The following is a 21,819-nucleotide window of genomic DNA, read 5'->3' as shown; positions in this document are numbered from 1 at the left end:
TTTTTTTTTTTTTTTTTTTTTTTTTTTTTTTTTTTTTTTTTTACACTCTGTCAACACTCGTAGGCATTTAAGCTGGGAGGTAATAAAGATATGCTTTTCCTCTCAGGGTTGGGGAATTTGCATCAGTTCTAAGCAGGTACTTGGCTGGAATATCTTTGCCTGCAGATTCAAGGAGAGTGAGCGTAACCGTCCAGTATTAATAGATTATTGACAGTTTAATGTCTTGGCACCTACTTAGCCCATGAAGTATAATAGCCAGGAAGCTGTCTGATATGAAAGCAGTCAATAGCATTTTCAATCAAAACCTTTCAGTTAATTGCCGGTTGACCTTAGAGATTTCCTTTAGGTAAGGCCGTCTTTAGTTTAGACCAAAAGGCCCATATTGATTTGTAGAGTTTATTCAGAGATGATTATTTAATACCCATTCCTCCAGTATCTGTGGTAAATTTTGCCTTTTTTGTGTCTACCAAATGAATTGTCTTTTGGCAGTGCTTTTCACAAATATTCCCTTTACCAGCTCTACTTTGAAAATATCTCATTAAATCTGTTCTCTTCTCAGAAATAGAAAGTTGAGAATCTTGAGGGAACACATGATCAAGTATTTTGATATGATAAGAGAATTTTGATACAATTTTTTGTTCAGTCTGGAATTATAATTCCAACAGAGACCCTGACAAAGCTAAAAACTATACTTTTAGTAAGGGTGATTATGTAATACCTTAAACACTACCCCTTAAAACGAATAACATTCTTTAGAGCCGAATGCTTTTTGGTCTCCATAAGTATCAGTGTGATATCAGCCTTATATTTAGCTTCTAGATTTTCTATACTGCCCTGATTTAATTTTAGTTCAATATTTTTATTTGTTTTTATTTATTTATTTTTATTTATTTATTTTAATGTTTATTTATTTTTGAGAGAGAGAGAGAGAGAGAGTGGGAGCCATGGGGGGGCAGAGAGAGAGGGAGACACAGAATCTGAAACAGGCTCCAGGCTCTGAGCTGTCCACACAGAGCCCAATGTGGGGCTCTAACTAATGAACCATGAGATCATGACCTGAGCCAAAGTCAGATGCTTAACCAACTGAGCCACCCAGGTGCCCCAGTTTTAGTTGAATATTTTAAAAACAAATTTTAACAAAATCTAAAATAAGCCTACCAAAGCGGGTAGGAAACAGCAAAGGCAGTATCTGGCTTGAACTTTAAACCATTTGCCTTACTTTGGATTGTGTGGTGTTGGATCTACAAAGATTGAATCAAAGTGGGGACAAAATTATAGACTTTGAATTGATTTTGTTACTTTTTTTGTTGGTTCTTCACACATGGGTTAATGTCATTCATTATACTCCAAAGATCATTATTTTCGTATTTAATTAAAAAAAAAAAAAGACCTATAGTGCTTTCAGTAGTATTTTGTAGATAGGCAACATTCTTTCACATTTCACTCAGTTAATAGCCATTTTTGTCTCAGGCTTTTCTTGTGATACATATGATCCGTTTTAAAGCAAATAGACCTAGTTTTTGTCTATTCTTTTTTTTAAAGGTTCCCCTTCTTTGACTTTTGTATGGATTCTCTCATTGCTATTTGCTGTTTTCCCCTCTAGCAACATTTTTTTTTTTTTTTTTTTTTTTTTTTTTGCCATAGAAACTGCTGTGGACCTTTTGAATTCTATTGATAGTAGAAATATTCTACAGATTGGGGAGGAGGAGAGTGAAGCAAACTGATGAATATATCAGTTTTGAGAATAGTAACCCACTAAAGGTATATCTCTGACTGTTAGTAATTTTCAGATGATTTGGGGGAAATTAAAGAACTACATGAGCCACTTTATGCTATTGTTAGCCATACAAAGTGTATTGTGAATTTAATGCGTTACTACGAACTATTGGAATTCAACTCTTGTCAGTAATAACCATTTTTTAATGAGTGCCTGTGTGAACTTGCCCCTTTTTTTCCAAACCCTTAGAGCTATTAGATGTGTTCCAAATTTTAAGAAGACTTTTGGTTTGTATAACCAAATTGGCTATTACCAATACAGACAAATTCTGGACATTTTAGGATAAAGTTTAGGTTTCAACTGCTCACTCAAAACACAGTGCCTGACCCTGTGCTGAGTGTGTGCAGATGAACGTAACACAGACTCTACCCCTAAGGTACACGTAGCTTCATGGAGAGACAGGTACAAGGACAGATGACTGTAATACAGTGTGTGAATACAGAGAAGAAAAGCACAGGGGGCCATGTTTGCCCTTATCTGGTGAGCAGGAGGAGCCAGAAGGCTCCCGGGGAGTAGTGCTACTCAGGGTCCCTTAGAGAATTCCTCATGAGAGGAGCTTTCTGGATAAAGGGGACATGAGGAAGTGAGGGCACAGAGATCAGAGGGACCAGAGGGTGGGGCTCCAGCTTTAGAGCACTGCCCAAAAGGCGAGGGTTGAACAAGGACAGGAAAAGGAACAAAAGCTAGTCAGGTCACAGAGCCCTCTTGGATGTGCAAGAGGCCTTGACCCATCTTACAGTCACTGAAGGCCTTTGGCAAGATGCTCTGTTAGCCATGGCAGGTGACCTACCTGGAGGAAGTCGTAGTAATTCAGATAAGAGAGATTATAAAGGACAAAATAACAGCAATGGGGTACATAGAAGGAAAAAATAATCCAAGAACTGTTTAAAAGCAATAATCAACAGCACATGGGATTGACTAGATGTGGAATTTCAGATGAGGGGGAAGAGTCAGCAAGAACTCTCAGATCCTGGCTGAGGCAACTTGGGTTGAGGAGGTCTTAGGGCACCAGCTGAGAGCATTAATGATTAATTCCCTGTGAATGTCATTTGTAAGTATGTTTGTTTTGTACTGAGTTTTCAGCTATTAAAGTAAGTCCACCTCTAAGCAAATTCACATTTGAAAGTATAATGATTTGACAGTTCTCGTGTCTGAGGATGACCTACACCGAGGTAAGCAAGTGTGTTTAGGAAAGCTAAGGCCATGTGACACAGAGACAAGACTGGGGTTGCTTTGTGAATCTGGATAGATAAGGATGCTGGATGACTGACTTCTGGAAATATAATGGTTCCTCCCCAGCTTGGAGACTGGAATTTTCTTGTGGGAAAAAGAATTGCCAATCTAGTTACTTCGCCCCAGGGAATTAGGAACTGTGATTTCTCTTCCCAGTGACCATCCTTGGTATTCTGGGAACAGATTTATTTTCTTGAGGAAACCACTGTCTAAATAAGAGTGCCTGGTCCTGTCTGTTTGCCACCTCTCACCCCATGTACTTACCACAAAGTTTAGAAGCAAAAGTTTCCTCATACCTGGTTTCAGTTAGTAAGATCATTAATGTGGAGGATGTAAAACCAGTGTCCTCGTAATGGATTATAAGTGGTTTAGAACTTAAAAGAATACTCTAGAATTGACCTTTGGGAAGTTTTACCTCACATCATTTAATTTTTCCGTATTCTTTTTCTCTTGAAAGAAAATAACACCAAGGAAAGCCAATCTCCAATGAAATTAAATAAATGAAGTTGAAAACTTAAGGTGTCCGATAAGCTCTCATTTGACACCTTTTCATGGGTAAACCACAAGGCATTTTCCGTAGAGATCAATGGCCTCCACGTCACAGTCTGAGGAGAAAAAGATCCCTCTTTGATCATTTGACTTTGTTTACCCAGTTTGGACTTTAGGGTATAATAAACCATAACATGTCAGTGGTGTGGTAATGCTAGATATTTTGTCTTTTACCAGAATGGTTGATTATAATGCACTACTTAAGATTTGCTTTCTATAAAAGGAATATTTGTACTTTTATGTGTTTGATTCACACAGTACAGTTTTCTCAAGTCCTGTTATTAAGTGGTTACATTCAGAAAGCAAAAAATATGCTGAGGTAGTATTTTATTGGCGAACATCTAATATTTTCACTAACCATAACTGTCAGATTGTTCTGACTTCTGAGTGCCCCAACTGTAAAAATTATACACAAAATGTGGCCTATCATAGGATTCTAAATAGCCCATGTGAGGCCTCAAGCACATGGATTACCTTCTCTCTTCTTCCCCCCTTCCCCCTACTCGTTAAAAATCTAATCCATACACCCTCTCTCCATAAGTAATTTAAACCCTCTTCTTTCAGAAACTGGAAAACAACATAACTGCAGTGTCACGAGTTGTGTTAACACATAAATGCCATCACAATTAAGGAGATTTTTTTTTTTTAAATTTTAAACCAAGTCCTGGCTGAACTTTGTCAGGAAGAGTATCTCTTTTTTATACCAGCAAATTTTGACAAAATTGGGTATGTGCTTTTTCAAAATGGTACACACAAAAAAGGTAACAATCCCTTTATAACCCATGCAAAATTAACATTTATGAGAGGAACTTCTCCATAATGTATTCTAATTTTTCCCAACTTCTTTGTCTTTACTTTTAACTCTACACTTGAAAACTTCAGTAGTATCTTCCGCCATTTTTAGTGTCATTTTTATACTTCAATTAGACGTTTATTCACACTAACACGAATTTGTGTTAAAACTTTCATTTAAACAGAACATAGTTTTGCATGTTTCTCCATTTACCAGCTAAATAGCAGTAAGCATGTTTGTTACATGTTAGTCTCAGGGGTTGTGATTTGGGGGTCAGAGCTCAATTTCATATATTCATTTCCTCCTCTGAAAAATAATTGCAATGGTATCCATTGACATTGCGAGATTAATTTGTTGTTTTTAACAAATGAGAAGTCCAAAAGATAGTAAGCACTTTGATAATATCAAAATTACAGGATTTAAATAATTATAGAAATTTGACATATGACTACCAAGCTGCATTATGTAATCTGTATGTAAGTCAAGGAAGAGTGAGGCTTTATTTCAGTTTGTTGGAAGTGGCTTGAATTTACTCTAGTGCTTTACCTTAGGAATCATTCTATAAGTCTTCATTGACCTAGTCCTTGGCTGGCTACATGGTGTCTGTTCTTGCAAAGTACGTCTGTTCTCTACCTTCATTTAACTTAACCTGTTTTCACTTAAAAGGAATCAGAACTCTGCTCTGGTTAAACTAATTGGTTGATATTTATTTATCTGAAAGAGTCTGTAACCTTTTCTTTTAAGCTTACCTTGAATTTCTTTTAAAAAAATCAAATTTCAGATCTCCCTGGGTCATGTATTCCTGGCATCTGATGAAGTTGTTTTCATTTGGGCTGCATTTTACTTTACCTGAGACTTAGTTTAAGAATTTTAATGGATTGTTTTTATTTTGAACCCTTTGCACATCTTTTTCTCTTGGTCTTTTGCCATTGATGAGGTATTATGAATTTCCAGGTTGGTTCTTTTAATACCATTATGAATTCTTGGTACTCAGGTCGTCCTAACTTTTACCCATTTCAATTAGTTACCCTCGTGTCTTTAACCTGACTTAAGCTCCTCTTTCATTTGTGCTGGTGCAAAAGCCACTCTCTCTTGATTATACCAATGAGACAAATCATGCATTCATTTGAAAATCAGAACTCCAGAGGTAACTGCCAGCTCTGGTCACATCCATGCTACTCTTATCTCATTGTAACTCAAATATAAGGTCTCTAAAGACACTTTAGTACCTGTACCTTGAATCTGGTCTTTAAGAGATTGACCTTCTCTGTGAATTCTTAAGCTAAGTTTTGTGTTTCGAGAAGACATTGTGAAAAGTAGTGGAGGTGTATGGGAACAGGGAGGAAATGAATGCTCATGAGTGTCAAATGAGATTGGGGTGGATGGGCTGGGAGCTGGTTTCTCCCAGGCAGAAGGACACATAGTTGTGGACTGGACCATCCTAAAGAGTTCGTTCTTCCTGGAACCTCTCATGGATTATATCTGTCACGTTTCCAGAATGCTTTGGGTCACGTTCGGCCCTAAATGAGCAAATAAACTTATTCAACAGGTGATAATGATGAAGAGAAAGATATCATTACCATTAGGTTCAATATATGGCCACATCTTACCTTTATTGGATTCTGACAGGAGAGATGATTGTTTTGTATTGGCGTGGTGTCTGAATGAGAGAGTCATCTGGAGCCTGCTTCATTTACTCTCTGTCAGCTCATCTCCTTATATTGAAGAAGCAGCTCACCCAGCCACCTCTTCAGTGTTTGCAGATTCTGGCCACTCCCAATAGTCATATTAATGACTGCAATACTCTTCCCCACCACTCCCCGCAAACCATACCAGAGTTGTTGGTATAGTTGTTCTCAATTTGTTACCAAAGAGGAAGTGATATAAGCCAAAGGCTGTTTTAAGAACTATGCTTCCTCCATCCCCTAAGTTTATTTTAACAGATTATTGTGTCACAGCGTTTTTATGCTTTTATCTTTGACCAAAGTGTTTATTTTGAGAAACAATTATTAAACTGCATTAAAAACATACACGATGTTCCAATACCATCTTGGTTACAATATTAAAGGAAACGCAGACTAAGGCTGGATGAAATTGAACACATATTTCCATGTCAAACTTCTTACCATTTTGCTTGTTTGTATTGATTTCTCTTGACGTGGTCTTCTTTTATTGAGCACCACTCTTTTTTTTTTTTTTTTAATTTTTTTCGTATTCCCTCTCTTTTTTTCTTTTAAATCCCTTTCCTATAGCTGTATGTGCTAAGAGCAATTGTAAAAGGAAACCAACTTATATTAAACCTGCCTGGAGTCAAAATGTAATCTAACACCTGTAGTCTGCAATTTGTCATCACTTCATGGATACTTTTTTTTTTTTTTTTTTTTTTAATAACAGATTTCCTGAGTTTTGACCTTAGGATACTGTATAATCCAAAAAAAGCAACAAAACTAAACCATGGTTTTTAATAAGTCTTATAATAGTGTTAGGATGTGAAATTACAACCGTAAGAGTCCACGCAAGTCACATCATTTGAAGTTAGAAATAGTGCTGAGTTGTGTATCTAAAAGAATGTTTTGCCTGTGAAAATGTCTTTGATAAAATCAAGAGACAAATCATAATGCACATGTAATTTCTCTTAACACTCACTCTCTAAGACCTTCCTTGGTGTCTTGGCTCAAATAAGGATGTTTTTTAACTGTAGGGTACATTTTGCATTTTATATTAAACGCTTTCTTTTCATTAGGAGAAAGACAGGGCTATACTGAGTGTGATTCATATAGTTCAGAGTTTTTAAACTTTTTTGGTCTCAGTATCCCCTCTCACTGTCACTATTAAGGACTCCAGTAGTAATATATATCTATCAATATTTGCCACGTTAGAAATTAACTCTGAGAAAGTCTAAAATGTTAATTTAAAAATGATTGTAAATAATATATGTACATATGTGTAAACAAGACATTTTAATGAAAAATAACTGTGTATGCAAAACAAAAAATGAGAAGAGTACCATTGTTTATATATATTTTTTGCAAATATTTTAAATGTCTGGCTTAATGGAAAACAACTGGATTCTCATAATTGCTTCTGCATTTAACCTGATGCAATATGTGGCTTTGGTTGGAGTAAAAGAAAGTCAAGCCTCACACAGACAAGGGATTAGAAAAGGGAGGAATATTTTAATTTTTTTTTAATGTTTATTTATTTTTGAGACAGAGACAGAGCATGAACAGGGGAGGGGCAGAGAGAGAGGGAGACACAGAATCCGAAATGGGCTCCAGGCTCTGAGCTGTCAGCACAGACCCCGATGCGGGGCTCGAACTCACGGACCGTGAGATCATGACCTGAGCCAAAGTCGGACGCTTAACCCACTGAGCCACCCAGGCGCCCACCCAGGCGCCCCAAGGGAGGAATATTTTAATAGCCTCTCCAGGTAAATGTGATATTATTCTTTGGTACTACAGGAAGACTTTGCCAGTGGTAGTGTCTTAAAAGTTTTTAAAAATCAGGGGTGCCTGGGTGGCTCAATCACTTAAGCGTTGGACTCTTGATTGCAGCTCGGGTCGTGATTTCACAGTTTGTGAGATAGAGTCTCGCATCGAGGCTCAGAGTCAGCACTGTCAGCACAGAGCCTGCTTGGGATTCCCTCTCTCCCACTCTCTCCGCCCCTCTCCTGCTCTCGCATGCGAGTGTGCTCTCTCTCTCCTCAAAATAAATAAACGTTAAAAAAAGTTAGTTGCAAAATGGAATGTAAAGTCATATTGATAAACTTTCAGACTTTATAATTCATTGGTCTGCCTTGCACTTTGAATGGATCTTTTACCTACTCGTGATTTTGTAATGTCATGCATTGGTCATTTGGAAGATAATCTACCAGATGATGCAGACCTTCCAAATGCTGACACATTAGTATGACATATTTTAAAAAATTTGTTAGGGGCGCCTGGGTGGCGTAGTCGGTTAAGCGTCCGACTTCAGCCAGGTCACGATCTCGCGGTCTGTGAGTTCGAGCCCCGCGTCGGGCTCTGGGCTGATGGCTCAGAGCCTGGAGCCTGTTTCCGATTCTGTGACTCCCTCTCTCTCTGCCCCTCCCCCGTTCATGCGCTGTCTCTCTCTGTCCCAAAAATAAATAAACGTTGAAAAAAAAAATTTAAAAAAAAAAAAAAAATTTGTTAAATTGCCACCAATATCATCAGGAGCGTCTTTAGTGTTGGGAGCTGTTAAGCTTATAGTAGCAGCTACATGTTTTCCAAAATTCTAATTTTCACTTGAAAGGTCAAATTTTGTCATTGGCAAAAGTGCTACCAGGTTATTTTCTTTGAAGTGGCAGGATCACTTCATTTTTAAGAAAACGTGTGCCAGATACTCGAGTCTGAATGACCATAGTTTGTCTGTTGTTCTTTCAAGTAAAAATGATATTCCATGACAAAGGTGTCTTGATTAACTCGCATATCACATACTCACACAAGCACTCTTTCTCGCGACAGCCATCTCACTGCAGTTGTCTACAGTTCTCTATGTGTACTTCCCTTTTCCTCACACAAACTCTTAAAAAGGGGTATACTTGGTTTGAGATTTAATATAATCAATAATATATTACTGCATCATCAAGGACATTCTTAAATGAAAGTGGCATTTTTACTGTGTGCATATGGCAGTGAAGACCTACAACCACCAGCACAGTTTGGTGCTATTGACTTCATTTATTTCAACAGGCCAGCGGTTTTCCCACCCTTGCTTTTGTACCATGAGTACAAATTTCAGCATGACCAAAACAAGCAAATACGGTCTTCGTTTTGATGTCCTAGACCTCTTGGTGGGGAATCAGGATTTCCCCAGCGGTCCGTGGATCACATTTTGAGAACCACTGTTAAAGCATGTCTTCCTAAAAGGATCCCAGGCTGTGCATATAGAAGGTGTCACCTTGAACGGATCTATGACTATGAGAGATAATTCCACGGGACAGATGCTTAAAAGGCAACTTCCGTGTGTTAGGTGTCATGTTAAAGAATGAAGAGGTATGTAGAATATAAGTGAAAGAAGTAAGAAAACTTACCGGTAGACATGCCCATTTGTAACTCTAAATCTTTGGAGTGAAAAGTACAGACAGATCTCTGAATTTGTTGCTAATTTTTATAATAAACATAACTGATAGAAAAATACACAAGGCATTATACTACTGATTCTTACATCCCCCTCTCATTGTTTAAGGGTAGTTATTATTTACAGGAATCCTGCTTATGACAAGCACTCTGCTAAGTACTTAGCATGCATCATCTCACTGAATCCTCATGACACTAGAAGGAAGATTTTACAGATTGGGAGGCTCAGAGAAAGTAACTTGCTCAGAATTGTAAGGCTAGTAAGCAGATGTGCTTTTCAGGGTAAGAACTGGATTCACAACCAAAACTTTGTGACCGCCTCCCCCCACCCCCCAAGCTCCTGCTCACAATTTACATATCATGCCATCATTTGGGTTATACGGTGCTTAAATTTTTTTTTTTTTAATGAAGGAATGGTAAAAAAAAATAATACATATTTTCTCTCAGATACCCACTAGATATGTGTCTATAATGAATAACAGTTTATTTACTTTTTAACGTAGTTTTGCTAAAATGGAACAATAACAAGAAAAATAATAACAAGTTATGCAAAATAAGAATAATAACTGGTCTGAAGATAAGAAAGAATATGGAGTTAATCCAGAAGAGCAGAACAAAGACATACTGACCACTTACTGTCTGCCAGACGTATGGTGTGCTGATATGTAGCTCACAACCTAATAAGTGAGATAGATGTATAATGGTTACATTAATATTTATATTAGTTAGCAGTCATTAATGCTAAGTTCTTCCCACTGAATTTTTGAGAAAATTAATTGTCTTAAATGCTGATTTGGGGGAAAAGGGAATATTAGGGGGTAGAGGTAGGTTGTTGAAACTTGAGACGAATATCTCCATTACATGATATTTTATATATAATCTATTCTTTAAATAGCACCACTCATTCATTTATTTACTTAACAAATTCTAATTGAGTTAGGCACAGGGACTTTTCAGTTGTTCCAACCAATTGTTCTCGTTGCCTGTGAAATATATTTTCTCGGGACTTTTAGTGGAAGCATGTTTTCCTTTTTTGGATCAAATATTTTATATTCTGTTGTCATAGATGAGGCAAATTAGACAAGTAAAAATAATTCTGATATTAACTCAAAATAAATGGAGACAAAAGTCATCTTGTTCGTGTTCTCATCTCCTGTTGTTGAGCATCACCACTTAGGACCTGAAGTTCTGGGTAAGGCTCAGTCCTCTGGGTAAGTCTTGTCATAGAGAGGTGGATGTGTGCATCTGAGAAGCTTCTGTTTTAACCTGTTACCACCCTGGATCAGCCACCCTCTGCAGTCACCTTCCTAATAATTTCTCATTTTCTCTATATAAAAAAGACCACAAAGTCTTGGCTTATTATAAGTAATCCAGTTCACCCCATAATGATACAGTGAATTATATACTTTCCTGAACTTAATCATTCAAGATCTCACTTCCTTCCCTGCAGGCAAAAACCATTATATTTTACACATGGCTCCCAGCTGGTTTTCATTGAGGCCTTCAAAACCTATTTGAACACTGAGAGGTTTAAGAAGAGCTGCTTTATCTTTTCTTGGTAGACTTTTGTCATGGTACCATTTTGTCCTTGTGTTTCCAAACTTTTCAGTTTTGAAGGCAGAGAAACGACATGTGCCCATATTATGGTTGTGCTTTGTCACGGGGCTAGGAAATTTGGGGTTTTATTTTGAAATTGATGTCTCCTTTGAATATATTTACAACTTTTATTTCTTTATCACTATCTTTATGTCCATTTATGTACATGTATGTCATATTTCAGCCTAAAGAGATTTCAGCAAATAAATAAGAGTTTATTAGACTTTTAACTTTCTGTTTGTTCATATCCTATCCACAACTTATTCATCAACACATAATTGTTGGAGATAGGAGTATGTATTTAGAAAGCTTTGTAAATTAATACATGCAAACATGATAATATGATAGACATTCCATAAATACTTGATAAATCAACATTTTTTTTTTTTTACTCTTTTAACCCAGGGTGGATTGTCTTCAACATAATTCCTTTTAGACATGATAAGCACCTCTGAAGAAGGTGCCTGAGGAAGGCAGCCATCAGGCAAATGTCAATTAACTATTCTCTTGAAGACAGAAGTACCAATGCATCCTTCTAGTTGTTTTATGATAGTGTTGTTATTTGTGATAGTCTGTTGAAAGTCCAGAAATATATTACAAGCTGAGGTTTTCTTACTTAGTATGTGACTGTATGAACATTTCTCTTTTCTCTAGTAATAGTGCAGTTTCAAGCTCTACTATATTTCTGGCTGAATCAGATTATGATTGCATTTCATTGTGAGGGCATCCCGTCATCTTGAGGGTAGAATGCAGAGCCTTACGTGCTTTGGCCCTGGCCACCTGACAGTTGTCATTTCTCTCTAGCATAGGGCTTTTCAATACTACTTTCTGTGATGATGGAAATGTCCAATATGGTATTACACAATGCGGTAATCAAGCACGTGAAATGTGGCTAATGTGACTGAGGAACTGAGCCTTATTTTGTTCTGGTTTTAGTTTTAATTAATGAATGAAATGTAAATAGGCACATGTGGCTACTGGCTGCTGTACGAGGTGGTACAGCTCTAACATGCTGCCTTCCTTGACATTCTTCAGACACACCGGGTGTATTCCTCCCTACTGGCCTTTTGCTTGCTGTTGCCTTTGCCTGGAACGTTCTTCTGCATGGCTTGTTCCTCACTTCCTTCAGACCTCTGCTCACATGCTGCGTCTTTAAGGAGGCTTCCTTGAGTCACCATATCAAAAATGACTTTTCCTCTCCCCAGTTCTCCTCTTTATGCATTACTTAATTTTTTGCCCATAGAATTTATTACTTCCTGATATTTTACTTCTGTTCTGTCGTCTCAAAGTCTAGAGACTTTGTTCAATAGAAGGCAGGAGAGCACAATGTTTAAGGGCATGAGATTTAAAATCAGACAGATCTGTTTTAGAATATCGGTTCTGCCACTCACACGCTATGTGGCCTCACGCAATTAGCTATACTTGCAGAACTCCAGTTTTCTTATAAAATGGGGTGAAATACCTACCTGCAGGATTATTGTAAAATAAATTAACTTAACATTTATAGCATTTAGACCAGTGTTTGGTTCGTGCACTTTATATGAGTTCTACTACTGCTACTCCTGCCACTACCACCACCATTATTATTGCAACCACTTAGACACTTCAGTGCTATGAACACTAATTGTCATATTGAAAAATCCACAAGAGAAACTGTGAACTAAAACCCTTTGGAAAAATTATCAGAAATGAATTCTTGACTAGATTGATTTCAGTTCAGTTGTGACAGAGAAAAATCTAAACCGAAATAGAGCTAGAATGAATGGTAAGGCTTCAGTTTGCAAAGGTCAAGAGTAAAGGGGTGGATGGCTGTCTCTACAGAAGGATGTATTCTGTTATTTAGGAAGATCACATGAAGAGAGATGGTGGATGTTACAAATAGAAACAATCAACTACTGGACCCATTTTGTAAAAGAGGAAAAAGGAGAAGACTGGAAAGTTTGTGGACTTGGGCAGATTTTGTTTTTTGTTTTTGTTTTTGTTTTTTTTAATATATATATAAATACTGGGAAGATACTCCATTAACCTTAACTTAAAGAAAAATCCCAGGAAACAATAATGTGGTTGTGTGAAGAACTCGTTAGAAAAGAACATAGATCTCTATTCAATTGGCAGGGCATTCTCCATCTTGGTTAAAGTAATTATAAATTTTGTGGTTTAAAAAAAAAATCATCAGCCAGAAATAGATGCCTGAATTGTCAAATGAGCTGAGGATCAGGACAACTTCTAGGTCCATCAAGCAGGAATCAGTGGCCTGGCCTCACACTCAAGTTACTAAGGGTACTTGGTTGAAACAGGAACCAGAGTTGATTCATCTAGTTAAACCAACAAGGAATTTTGAGCATCGCTGAGAAATTCAAACAGAAAAACTAAAATTCAGTTAAATGGAAATTCAGAAATCTATCCTACGAAAAAGAGGCTAGAAGTGTTGACATTACTTACTTGAGATGTAAGAAAATGAATGGGATGCCTGGGTAGCTCAGTCGGTTGAGCAGCTGACTCTTGATTTCAGCTCAGGTCATAATCTCAGGGTTGTAGGATCAAGCCCCATGCCAGGCTCTGCCCTGGGCATGGAGTCTGCTTAAAATTCTCACTCTCTGCCCCTCATCCCTGCTCATGCTCTCTCTCTCTAAAATAAATAAAATGGTGAAAAAATGTAAGAAAATGAAGAAAAGTTCCTACCCCTGCTGTTTAGATGGGAGGTTTTTAAGAGAGGATTGTATTGATCTCCTTGTCTCAGAAAGACTGTCTTATAAGCATTAGGCTCTACTCTATTTTTGTCTAGAGTACTTAACACCACTGGAAGGAAGCACTGCATGACATTAATTCCTTGATTGTTGGGGCACATGGGTGGCTCAGTGGGTTGATCATCCAACTTTGGCTCACGTCATGATCTCGCAGTCTGTGAGTTCAAGCCCTGCGTTGGGCTCTGTGCTGACGGCTCAGAGCCTGGATCCCGCTTCAGATTCTGTCTCCCTCTCTCTGCCCTTCCCCCATTCATGCTCTCTCTTTCTGTCTCTCTCAAAAATGAATGAGTGTTAAAAAAAAATTCCTTAATTGTCATAATAATAAGCCATTGCAATTGGTTAGTGCAGAAATCTATGCAGGTTTTTTTTTCCTGTTTTTTTTTGTTTGTTTGTTTGTTTGTTTTTTCTTTCTAAAAATTGTCTAGAGACAAACAACTTTCTGCTTGGAGTAATTAGAACATTTGGGGGAAATGAAGATAGGACACAACCTGGAGTATCTTTGTCTCAGGTCTTACACATACTGTGGTTGACAGAGAATTACAGGCAAAGAAAAGGGGCAGTGTGACTGAAAAACTTCATTCAGGCCCTTTTGGTAACTTGTGAGACAGTTTCACTTGAAAGCTTCTCACTTTGTCATTCTCTATTTTGACTGCTCTCTCCTTTTGTGCTTCAAGATGCTAGAAATGTCACTTAATCTTCATGTAAATATTGTCATGCCACCCAATTCATTATAGAATATTGTCTGACCTGAAATAAAACATTTCTCTTTATATATCATTTCTTTTTAAAAAAAGAATTTAATTTTGTATTTTTATTTTATTTTTGAGAGAGAGAGAGTGAGCAGTGGAGGGGTAGAGAGAAAGAGAGCCAGGATCCAAAGTGGCATTGCCACTGTCCCTTGGACACGTGCTTTCTCACACTGACAGCTCCCTATGTGTATAATTTCCAATTTAAAGGGTTTTCCTGAGATGCTGCATGTTTCCAGGTTATTCTTGATCCAAATAGCACCCTCATGAGGAACTGTGCGCATTGAATAAACTGATCTGTGTAAAGTTCTTAGAACCGCCTGGCACAGAGTAACATTCAGTAAGCGGTAGCTATTCTTGTTCCGCTATTTCATGTGTGGCTTCCCTACATGTGTGCGTTAGGACTGCTAGAGTCTGGGAAAGGGGAGGTGAAGCAGGCCTGTGGGCTGGACTCAGGAGAAGAACAAACCCTATCATGCAGAAAGATTATAGTAACTTCAAAGTATAGTTTTGGAAAATCTCTTTAAATCTAACCAGTGCAAAATGGAAAACCCCTAAAGAACCAATCTAATTATTTAACTAAATGGAACCATTATGCTGACTTTTACTACAGAAGGCAAGCATAATTTAGAAAATGGGGCATTTTAATTCTCTTTTGTTTTCCAATTAACACAATTGCTCTAATAGGGGGTACTCGTGCTTGAGTATATGTATGTTCTTTGAGTACATATTTCATATATAATTTCAGTGTCTATCTTTCTCTTTCTCACCAAAACCCCCCAAATCCTCACCTGTTGACATAGTGGTTCATTTATGACAATGGCCGGGCGGCCCAGATTGTGACCTCAGAGCGAATATCTTCTGCCATCAAAGTGCCATGAACAGGCCCACAGCACAGCTCTACGTTCCCTTCCGGCTATAATTAGGATGTTGAAGTAACAGAGCTCTCATGTTTTTGCTGATGCCAGCTTACCACAGCAGACCACATGAGTTTACTCTTAGTTGAAAGTAGTAAAGAAAATGCCAAGAACATTCATTTTAATTGGCCAACATTATATGGACCTTTAGTGCCACTGTTTTATGGTCCTGTATTTTAGATTTTTTTCTGCCACCAGCTGTCGGCTTATTATGATGGATATCCTTATTTCCTTTTGATTATCCTTTTGATTATTATCTTGATTGTTACGTGATTACTAATTATTATTTGAAAAGTTTCATCCTCTTCTGCTTGTTGTTACCTTACTCAGGTAAGAATTTCATGGGTCCTGATATTTATTAAATTCCATATAAAAGGCTGTCATTGTCACATTGGTAAGAAGTTATTTTTTTCATCAGGTGGTCTCTGAGACTGAAATAGATGGCATTTTTTCCCTTAAATGCTTGCTTTGCTATTGATATTTCTTAGCCCGAGAAGAAGAGAATGGGTCATATGAGGAGTGTGTGGTGGTCGTAGGAGTGGTGCTGGGGATGGTGGGTCCACTGATTCTTTAATGTCACCAGACATGTGTCCTTGTGTACTGATTGGATTGATTTCCCCCTGAATTCTGGAAAATGTTTAATTTGTTGCTTTAACATGAAAGAGACTGCATAAAATATGAGAGAATAGTAAAAGAGAAACGTGTGTGTTTTAAAATGGGAACTCACTATCCGTAAAGGCTTTGGGAGGACCCAGAAAGTTAGGCACTGATCCGAGTATAGGAAATGTGGTCTTTGTCTTTGGAGTTGACATAATGCTTTTTAGTGGGGACTATCACAGTAGCCTTTTAATTCTATAATATTGTTGCTGATGTTATAATGTCCGAGCAGTGGCTAGGCTCCTGTCCAGGATCCAGTGATCCTCTCCCCTGTCCAAGGAGCCCATCTCACATGGGCCTATGATGGCAGCAGGAGCAAGTCGTTGGGACAGTCTCCTCTGCATAGCTTTCTTTCTTCGGTTAGATAGAAGTTCATTAAGTTAATATTAAAATGGGAAATTATGTCATGCAGAAAGATGATGTTGAAGATCAAGAATAAGCTTGCCTAACTAGTGTCAAATGGCAAAACTAAAATGATTTAATAACGAGTTTGGTGTCCTTTATTCAAGGAAAACAATCCATGGGTTGGGGGAGTACGGTGCCTCACAAACAGCGGAACATTCTTCCTGAGGCATTCGGGCAAGATCAGCTTATATAGATCATTAGAAGTGGCAATACGAACAGAGCGTGATTGTCTGGGGTTGCATATCTGAACTTTATTTAGAAAGATCAGAGAACAAGAAAATAAATATAGAGTATTGGGTTTGGGGATTGGTCCACTGTACCGTGTACTGTGCTTCTGGTCAAGTGGAGCATTTACGGGAACTGGGAAGTACAGTCGGCTGATATGGCATCACAGGCAAGAGCTTCTCTATCTGGAGGCTAGAAATTTATTTAAACATTAGAGTTTTTTGTTTTTATTTTATTTGTGTGTGTGTGTATGTGTGTGTTTATTTTTGAGAAAGAGACAGAGTGTGAGTGGGGGGGAGGGGCAAAGAGAGAGGGAGACACAGAATCCAAAGCAGGCTCCTGGCTCCAGGCTGTCAGCACAGAGCCTGACGGGAGCCTTTAACTCAAGAGCCCTGAGATCATGACCTGAGCCTAAGTCAGAGGCTAACCTGACTGAGCCATCCAGCCATCCCTTTGTTTTTTGTTTTTAAATGAGTGGGAGATATGTAGAGATAAAGGAGAAATTTAAATTAATTACAACAACTAGAAAACCTTAACGTTAAGGATTAAAAAAACAAAATAGGGAGTGTGTGCAAACAGAATTTTAATAGTTTATAAAGTGATATTAAGAAGACCCATCTATGAGAGTATAAAAGTCATTTAAAATTCTTAATTTAAGAAAAATGTTGTATCTTTAAATTAATTTGGATGTTTTTATATTTTAAAAAAATGTTTTTAAAAAAATTAATGTTTAAGGGTCAATATCAGGGCTAAAAGAAAATAAACACAAGTTCTTTCTAATTTTACGAAGTATTGATTTTTCTGGCCGAAATGTCAACTATTCCTCTGTTATACTCTTGAGTAATCATGAGGCTGATGGTAATAATTGCTATCATTTATTGAATGTTTGCCCTGAGCTTGATGTGGACAGACTGTAGCCCATGGCCAAATCTGATCTGCCACCTGTTTTTGTAAATAAAGTTTTATTGGAACACAGCCATGCTAATTTGCTTGTATATTACTTATGGCTGCTTTCACACTACAAAGGTAGAGTTGAGTCATTGCAACAGAGACTGTAAGGCCCTATAAAGTCTACAGTATTTACTATCTGGCCCTTTACTGAAAAAGTTTGTCAACCTCTGACTTAAGGTAAGCACTATTCTTTACGTCTGATTTGTTATTTAATTCTTACAACATCCCTAGGAAGTCAGTGTCCTACCCTTCTTTTATAGGTAATGAAATTGAGGCTTAAAGAGGTTATTCTCTTATACAGGGATATCCAACTAAGGGAAAGAGTCTGGACTTGAACCGAACCCATGAGGTCTGATTGGAGAGCCCGTACTTCTCACGGAGTCCAACTGCTTTGCCATTAGGCTTTAGAGAGGTGGCCTATCATGCTGGTTAACAGCAGGGAAGGCTCTGGAGCCAGATTGTTTGAAAGCAAATGACCTTGGGCAATAAATGACTTAACTTCTTTGCGCCTCAGAATATACACGTTAGCAAACTATTTTTAACCTCTTGTTTTGTAAATGAGACTCTAAATCACCAGAAATTCTTTTATGTTTCCAAAAGACCTGAATTTCCAAATGACTACGTGACTCCAAAGGTAGATAGACAGCACAATTTCAGAGGAATGATAGCTTTTGAAAGGTAAAATCCTGCGTCAAATGTTAATATATGTATATTTTTTAATTTTAATTATCAGGTCCTTCATAGACAGCAGTCTCAGCCAGCCAAGGAGAGTTCCCCTCCCAGAGAAGAAGCTCCACCCCCACCTCCTCCGACTGAAGACAGTTGTGCCAAAAAGCCCCGGTCTCGCACAAAGATCTCCCTGGAAGCCCTGGGGATCCTCCAAAGCTTTATTCATGATGTGGGCCTGTACCCTGATCAGGAAGCTATCCACACGCTTTCTGCTCAGCTGGATCTCCCCAAACACACCATCATCAAGTTCTTCCAGAACCAGCGGTATCATGTGAAGCATCATGGGAAGCTCAAGGAACACCTGGGCTCCGCGGTGGACGTGGCTGAGTATAAGGACGAGGAGCTGCTGACAGAGTCCGAGGAGAACGACAGTGAGGAAGGCTCTGAGGAGATGTACAAAGTAGAGGCCGAGGAGGAAAATGCTGAAAAGAGCAAGGCCGCGCCTGCTGAAATCGACCAGAGATAATGTGAACTCCTACCAGGCAAAGCAATACATCGGTCCAAGGATTTTCTGTTTTAATTTCTTTAAAAACTTTTTTTTTTTGCTTTATTTTATTTTATTTTTGTCTGTTTTGTTTTTCTTACCTTTTTTGACATTTTTTTGTTGCACAGGATACACCTATAGACTGAATAAGTTCAGTATTCCCGAATCAGACATCGCCTTGGCAAAGACACTAAAGTGTTACACTTTTACAATTGACTGGATCATAGTAATTATAATCACAGGAAACTCTGCCTTCATTATCCTTGCACTTACGGAAGAGACATCAGGCAAGTTCCAGGACGAAAAGACCTACGAAACAAATGAAGGAAGCTACAAGTGTGTGTGTATATGTATATGTATATATCTATATATTTACATATATATATTAAATTGCATGGGACAGAGAACTTTACAATCTGAAAGAATAGACTGTGAAATGAGTTCTTAAAGAAGAGACTTGTTTATGTATTAAAAAAAAAACCACTTCACAGTGAGTCGCTTTGGCTTTTTGATAAACTGCGGCCTGCTCTCAGGGTGGGGTGACTATTTTTGAATTCCTATTTATTTTCTGTGTTTGTCCCTGATTTTTTTTTTTTTTTTAATTCTATGGCTTCCTATCTGGCAGCTTGATGGGTAATTTTTGAGGTATGTATTTAAACAAAATAAATCAACACTGCCAAAAAGAAAGAAGAAAGGAAAGTGGAAAAAAAATCAGGGCACCTTAAAATGATACAAGTCAAATTGCTCTTAAGACACAATGCACACTTAAAATGACTCGACGTGTTCCGTTATTCAACTTGTCATTACTGTAGTGAACAGATGCATTTCTGTGGAATTCCAAATGAATAAAACTGAAATTCAGTACAGAGAAAACTTGTCTTGATAAAATGACGTTTTGACGTTGGACGTATGGAATTCATAGTATGAGCCACATTTTATTGTGAAACTTATTTACCTGTTCGTGGCTTCAGATCTTAAAATGAATAAGCCTGCTCATTTAAAAGTTGTTTGTTGTTGCTGTTTTCTCTTTTTCTTTTTTCTCCTTTTTTTTTTTAATAGAAAATAGTTCAATGTAATGTTAAGTTAGAAAAGAAGTTGCCGCCCAGTTAAAGGGGTTCCCTCTCAAATAAACCTCCATCCTTCCATCTCCCAAAAGATGTTTCCTATTTCTGTTTCACTTTGGGCTTCCTCTTCTTCGTCCACATTCCATCCACCTGACCAAACTTCTAGAGTCCCTGCTCTCACATGCCTCATCCCTTCCCTGGTATGGCAGCCCTAATAAGAACCTTTCTTTGAATCATTGTGCAGCTCCAGGCAATAGAGTAAGCGAAGCGATTTCGGTGGAATCACCTACTCATCGTAAACGGAAACATTTTCTCAGTTACCGACATAGCAATTACCTTACGTAAAGCAGAACTAATGCCGACTGGCTGTTTAGTGGAATGAGCATTAAAGCTGCAACCTACTATAGCTCTCCAAACCTCTTGTAGCTTCCTGTCAGAAGCACCAGTAGCATTTCTTCCCACTTGTACTTAGAGTAATTGCAAGAGGTGACCTCACCTGCAGGACTGGCCTTGCAAACCTAACCCATGCTTCACCTTGGCCGCCAGACAGTCCCACACGGTTGGATTTTTTTGGAGTTCTGCTCTCATGCAACCTTGTCAAAGACCTCATGCAATATCACTTTGAAAGTTATTTTCTGTTTACTACACAGACATTGTAATATAACTGTTAATACTATTTATATATTTGAAAGGTATAAAAGGTAGGAGTTAAAAAAAAAAAAAACAAAACCTCTATGTGTAGATATTAACTCAGAACTTACAATATACAGGGAGAAGACATGTTGCAATACAAGCTAATTCTAGCTGCTCAGTAACCTCTGGAGTTTTTAAAGGGACATTTTCCTGTACTTTTTCAAATAACGATGTTGAAAAAATTATCTTGACAACGAGCGTCACATACCTTTGCAAAAGGATGGTTGTTTGCAGTTAAGCCCCGGGCCCATCCTTCTGCTGCCGTAGTATGCTGCAGCTTTAATCCGAAAGTCCACGCTTGCTGCTTCCTGATCTCCGAGTTACTCTTTCCAAATTGTCTTCTTACACTGTTGCTGAAGGTCACTCTGTACATGTAATGGAAACTGATGTTGCCAAGCTCTTACAAGGTGGTTCATCTATCGATGGCATCCGCATTTGGTATCTTTTACACTTCAACCAAAAATTTGTTAGGTATTTTTCAATGCTAAGTCTTGCCTTTTATTTTTTAATTTCACTGCCAAGTTTGCAGTGATTCTAAGTGAATCTGTGGGCATTTTAGCCTGTGGTCTTGCCAGATCTTTGCGAATTACAATGCATATATGTCTATTTATTCAATATCTGTCATATAATATCTATTTGGAAGAAGAAACTTTCTCTTGTAGTGCCTCTTGACAAAGCACAATTTCCCGCCTTTTTTTTTTTTTTTTTTGTGAAATGAAAAAACAAATTGTGTTTTATTGCGGTATCAACAATGTGAATAAGGATTAACATATTGTAAATGTTCTTTTTTCCATGTAAATCAACTATCTTTGTTATCACTAAGTGATAATTAATTTTTAACTTATGTGCATTGTTAGGCTGTTAGAATTTTTTGGTTGTTAAAATAAAACGCATTCAATAAATATGACTTCGTTTGTCAAGTATTTTACTGGGCATTGCCTTCTTTCCCACTTAAACTTTCGTGTGGAGTGAGACCTGGTGAGTGTAAGAAAAATCTGCTCCCTTAGTTTAGAAATAAGGCAGCAGTACCCATAACTGCAGGTGTTTGAGTCCTGTACGATGCATGGATTTAGTTGTACATGTGAATTTACGTACATGTCTGTGTGTTTATAAACGTATGTGTGCTCGCATTCTGAAGCTGGCCAGGGGGAAAG

The 21,819-nt window shown here is 37.8% G+C and overlaps 1 protein-coding gene across 3 annotated transcripts in view; it reads left to right on the top strand.

Annotated features, from left to right (window-relative positions):
- Positions 1 to 21,572, top strand: part of SATB2 (SATB homeobox 2) — a 193,590-nt gene extending 172,018 nt beyond the window's left edge. For all 3 annotated transcript variants that reach the window (XM_040475780.1, XM_040475779.1, XM_040475778.1), the window contains one exon: positions 18,429 to 21,572. In XM_040475780.1, the coding sequence (XP_040331714.1) occupies positions 18,429 to 18,890 (462 nt within the window). In that variant the 3' untranslated portion in view covers positions 18,891 to 21,572. The remainder of the gene's footprint in view (positions 1 to 18,428) is intronic.
- Positions 21,573 to 21,819: the final 247 nt, after the last annotated feature.

This window comes from Herpailurus yagouaroundi, unplaced genomic scaffold, assembly GCF_014898765.1.
Source record: "Herpailurus yagouaroundi ecotype Mexico unplaced genomic scaffold, PumYag 140, whole genome shotgun sequence".
Taxonomy (NCBI): domain Eukaryota; kingdom Metazoa; phylum Chordata; class Mammalia; order Carnivora; family Felidae; genus Herpailurus; species Herpailurus yagouaroundi.
Note: the sequence above shows the minus strand (reverse complement) of the source record. Positions and strands in the feature narration are given on the sequence as shown.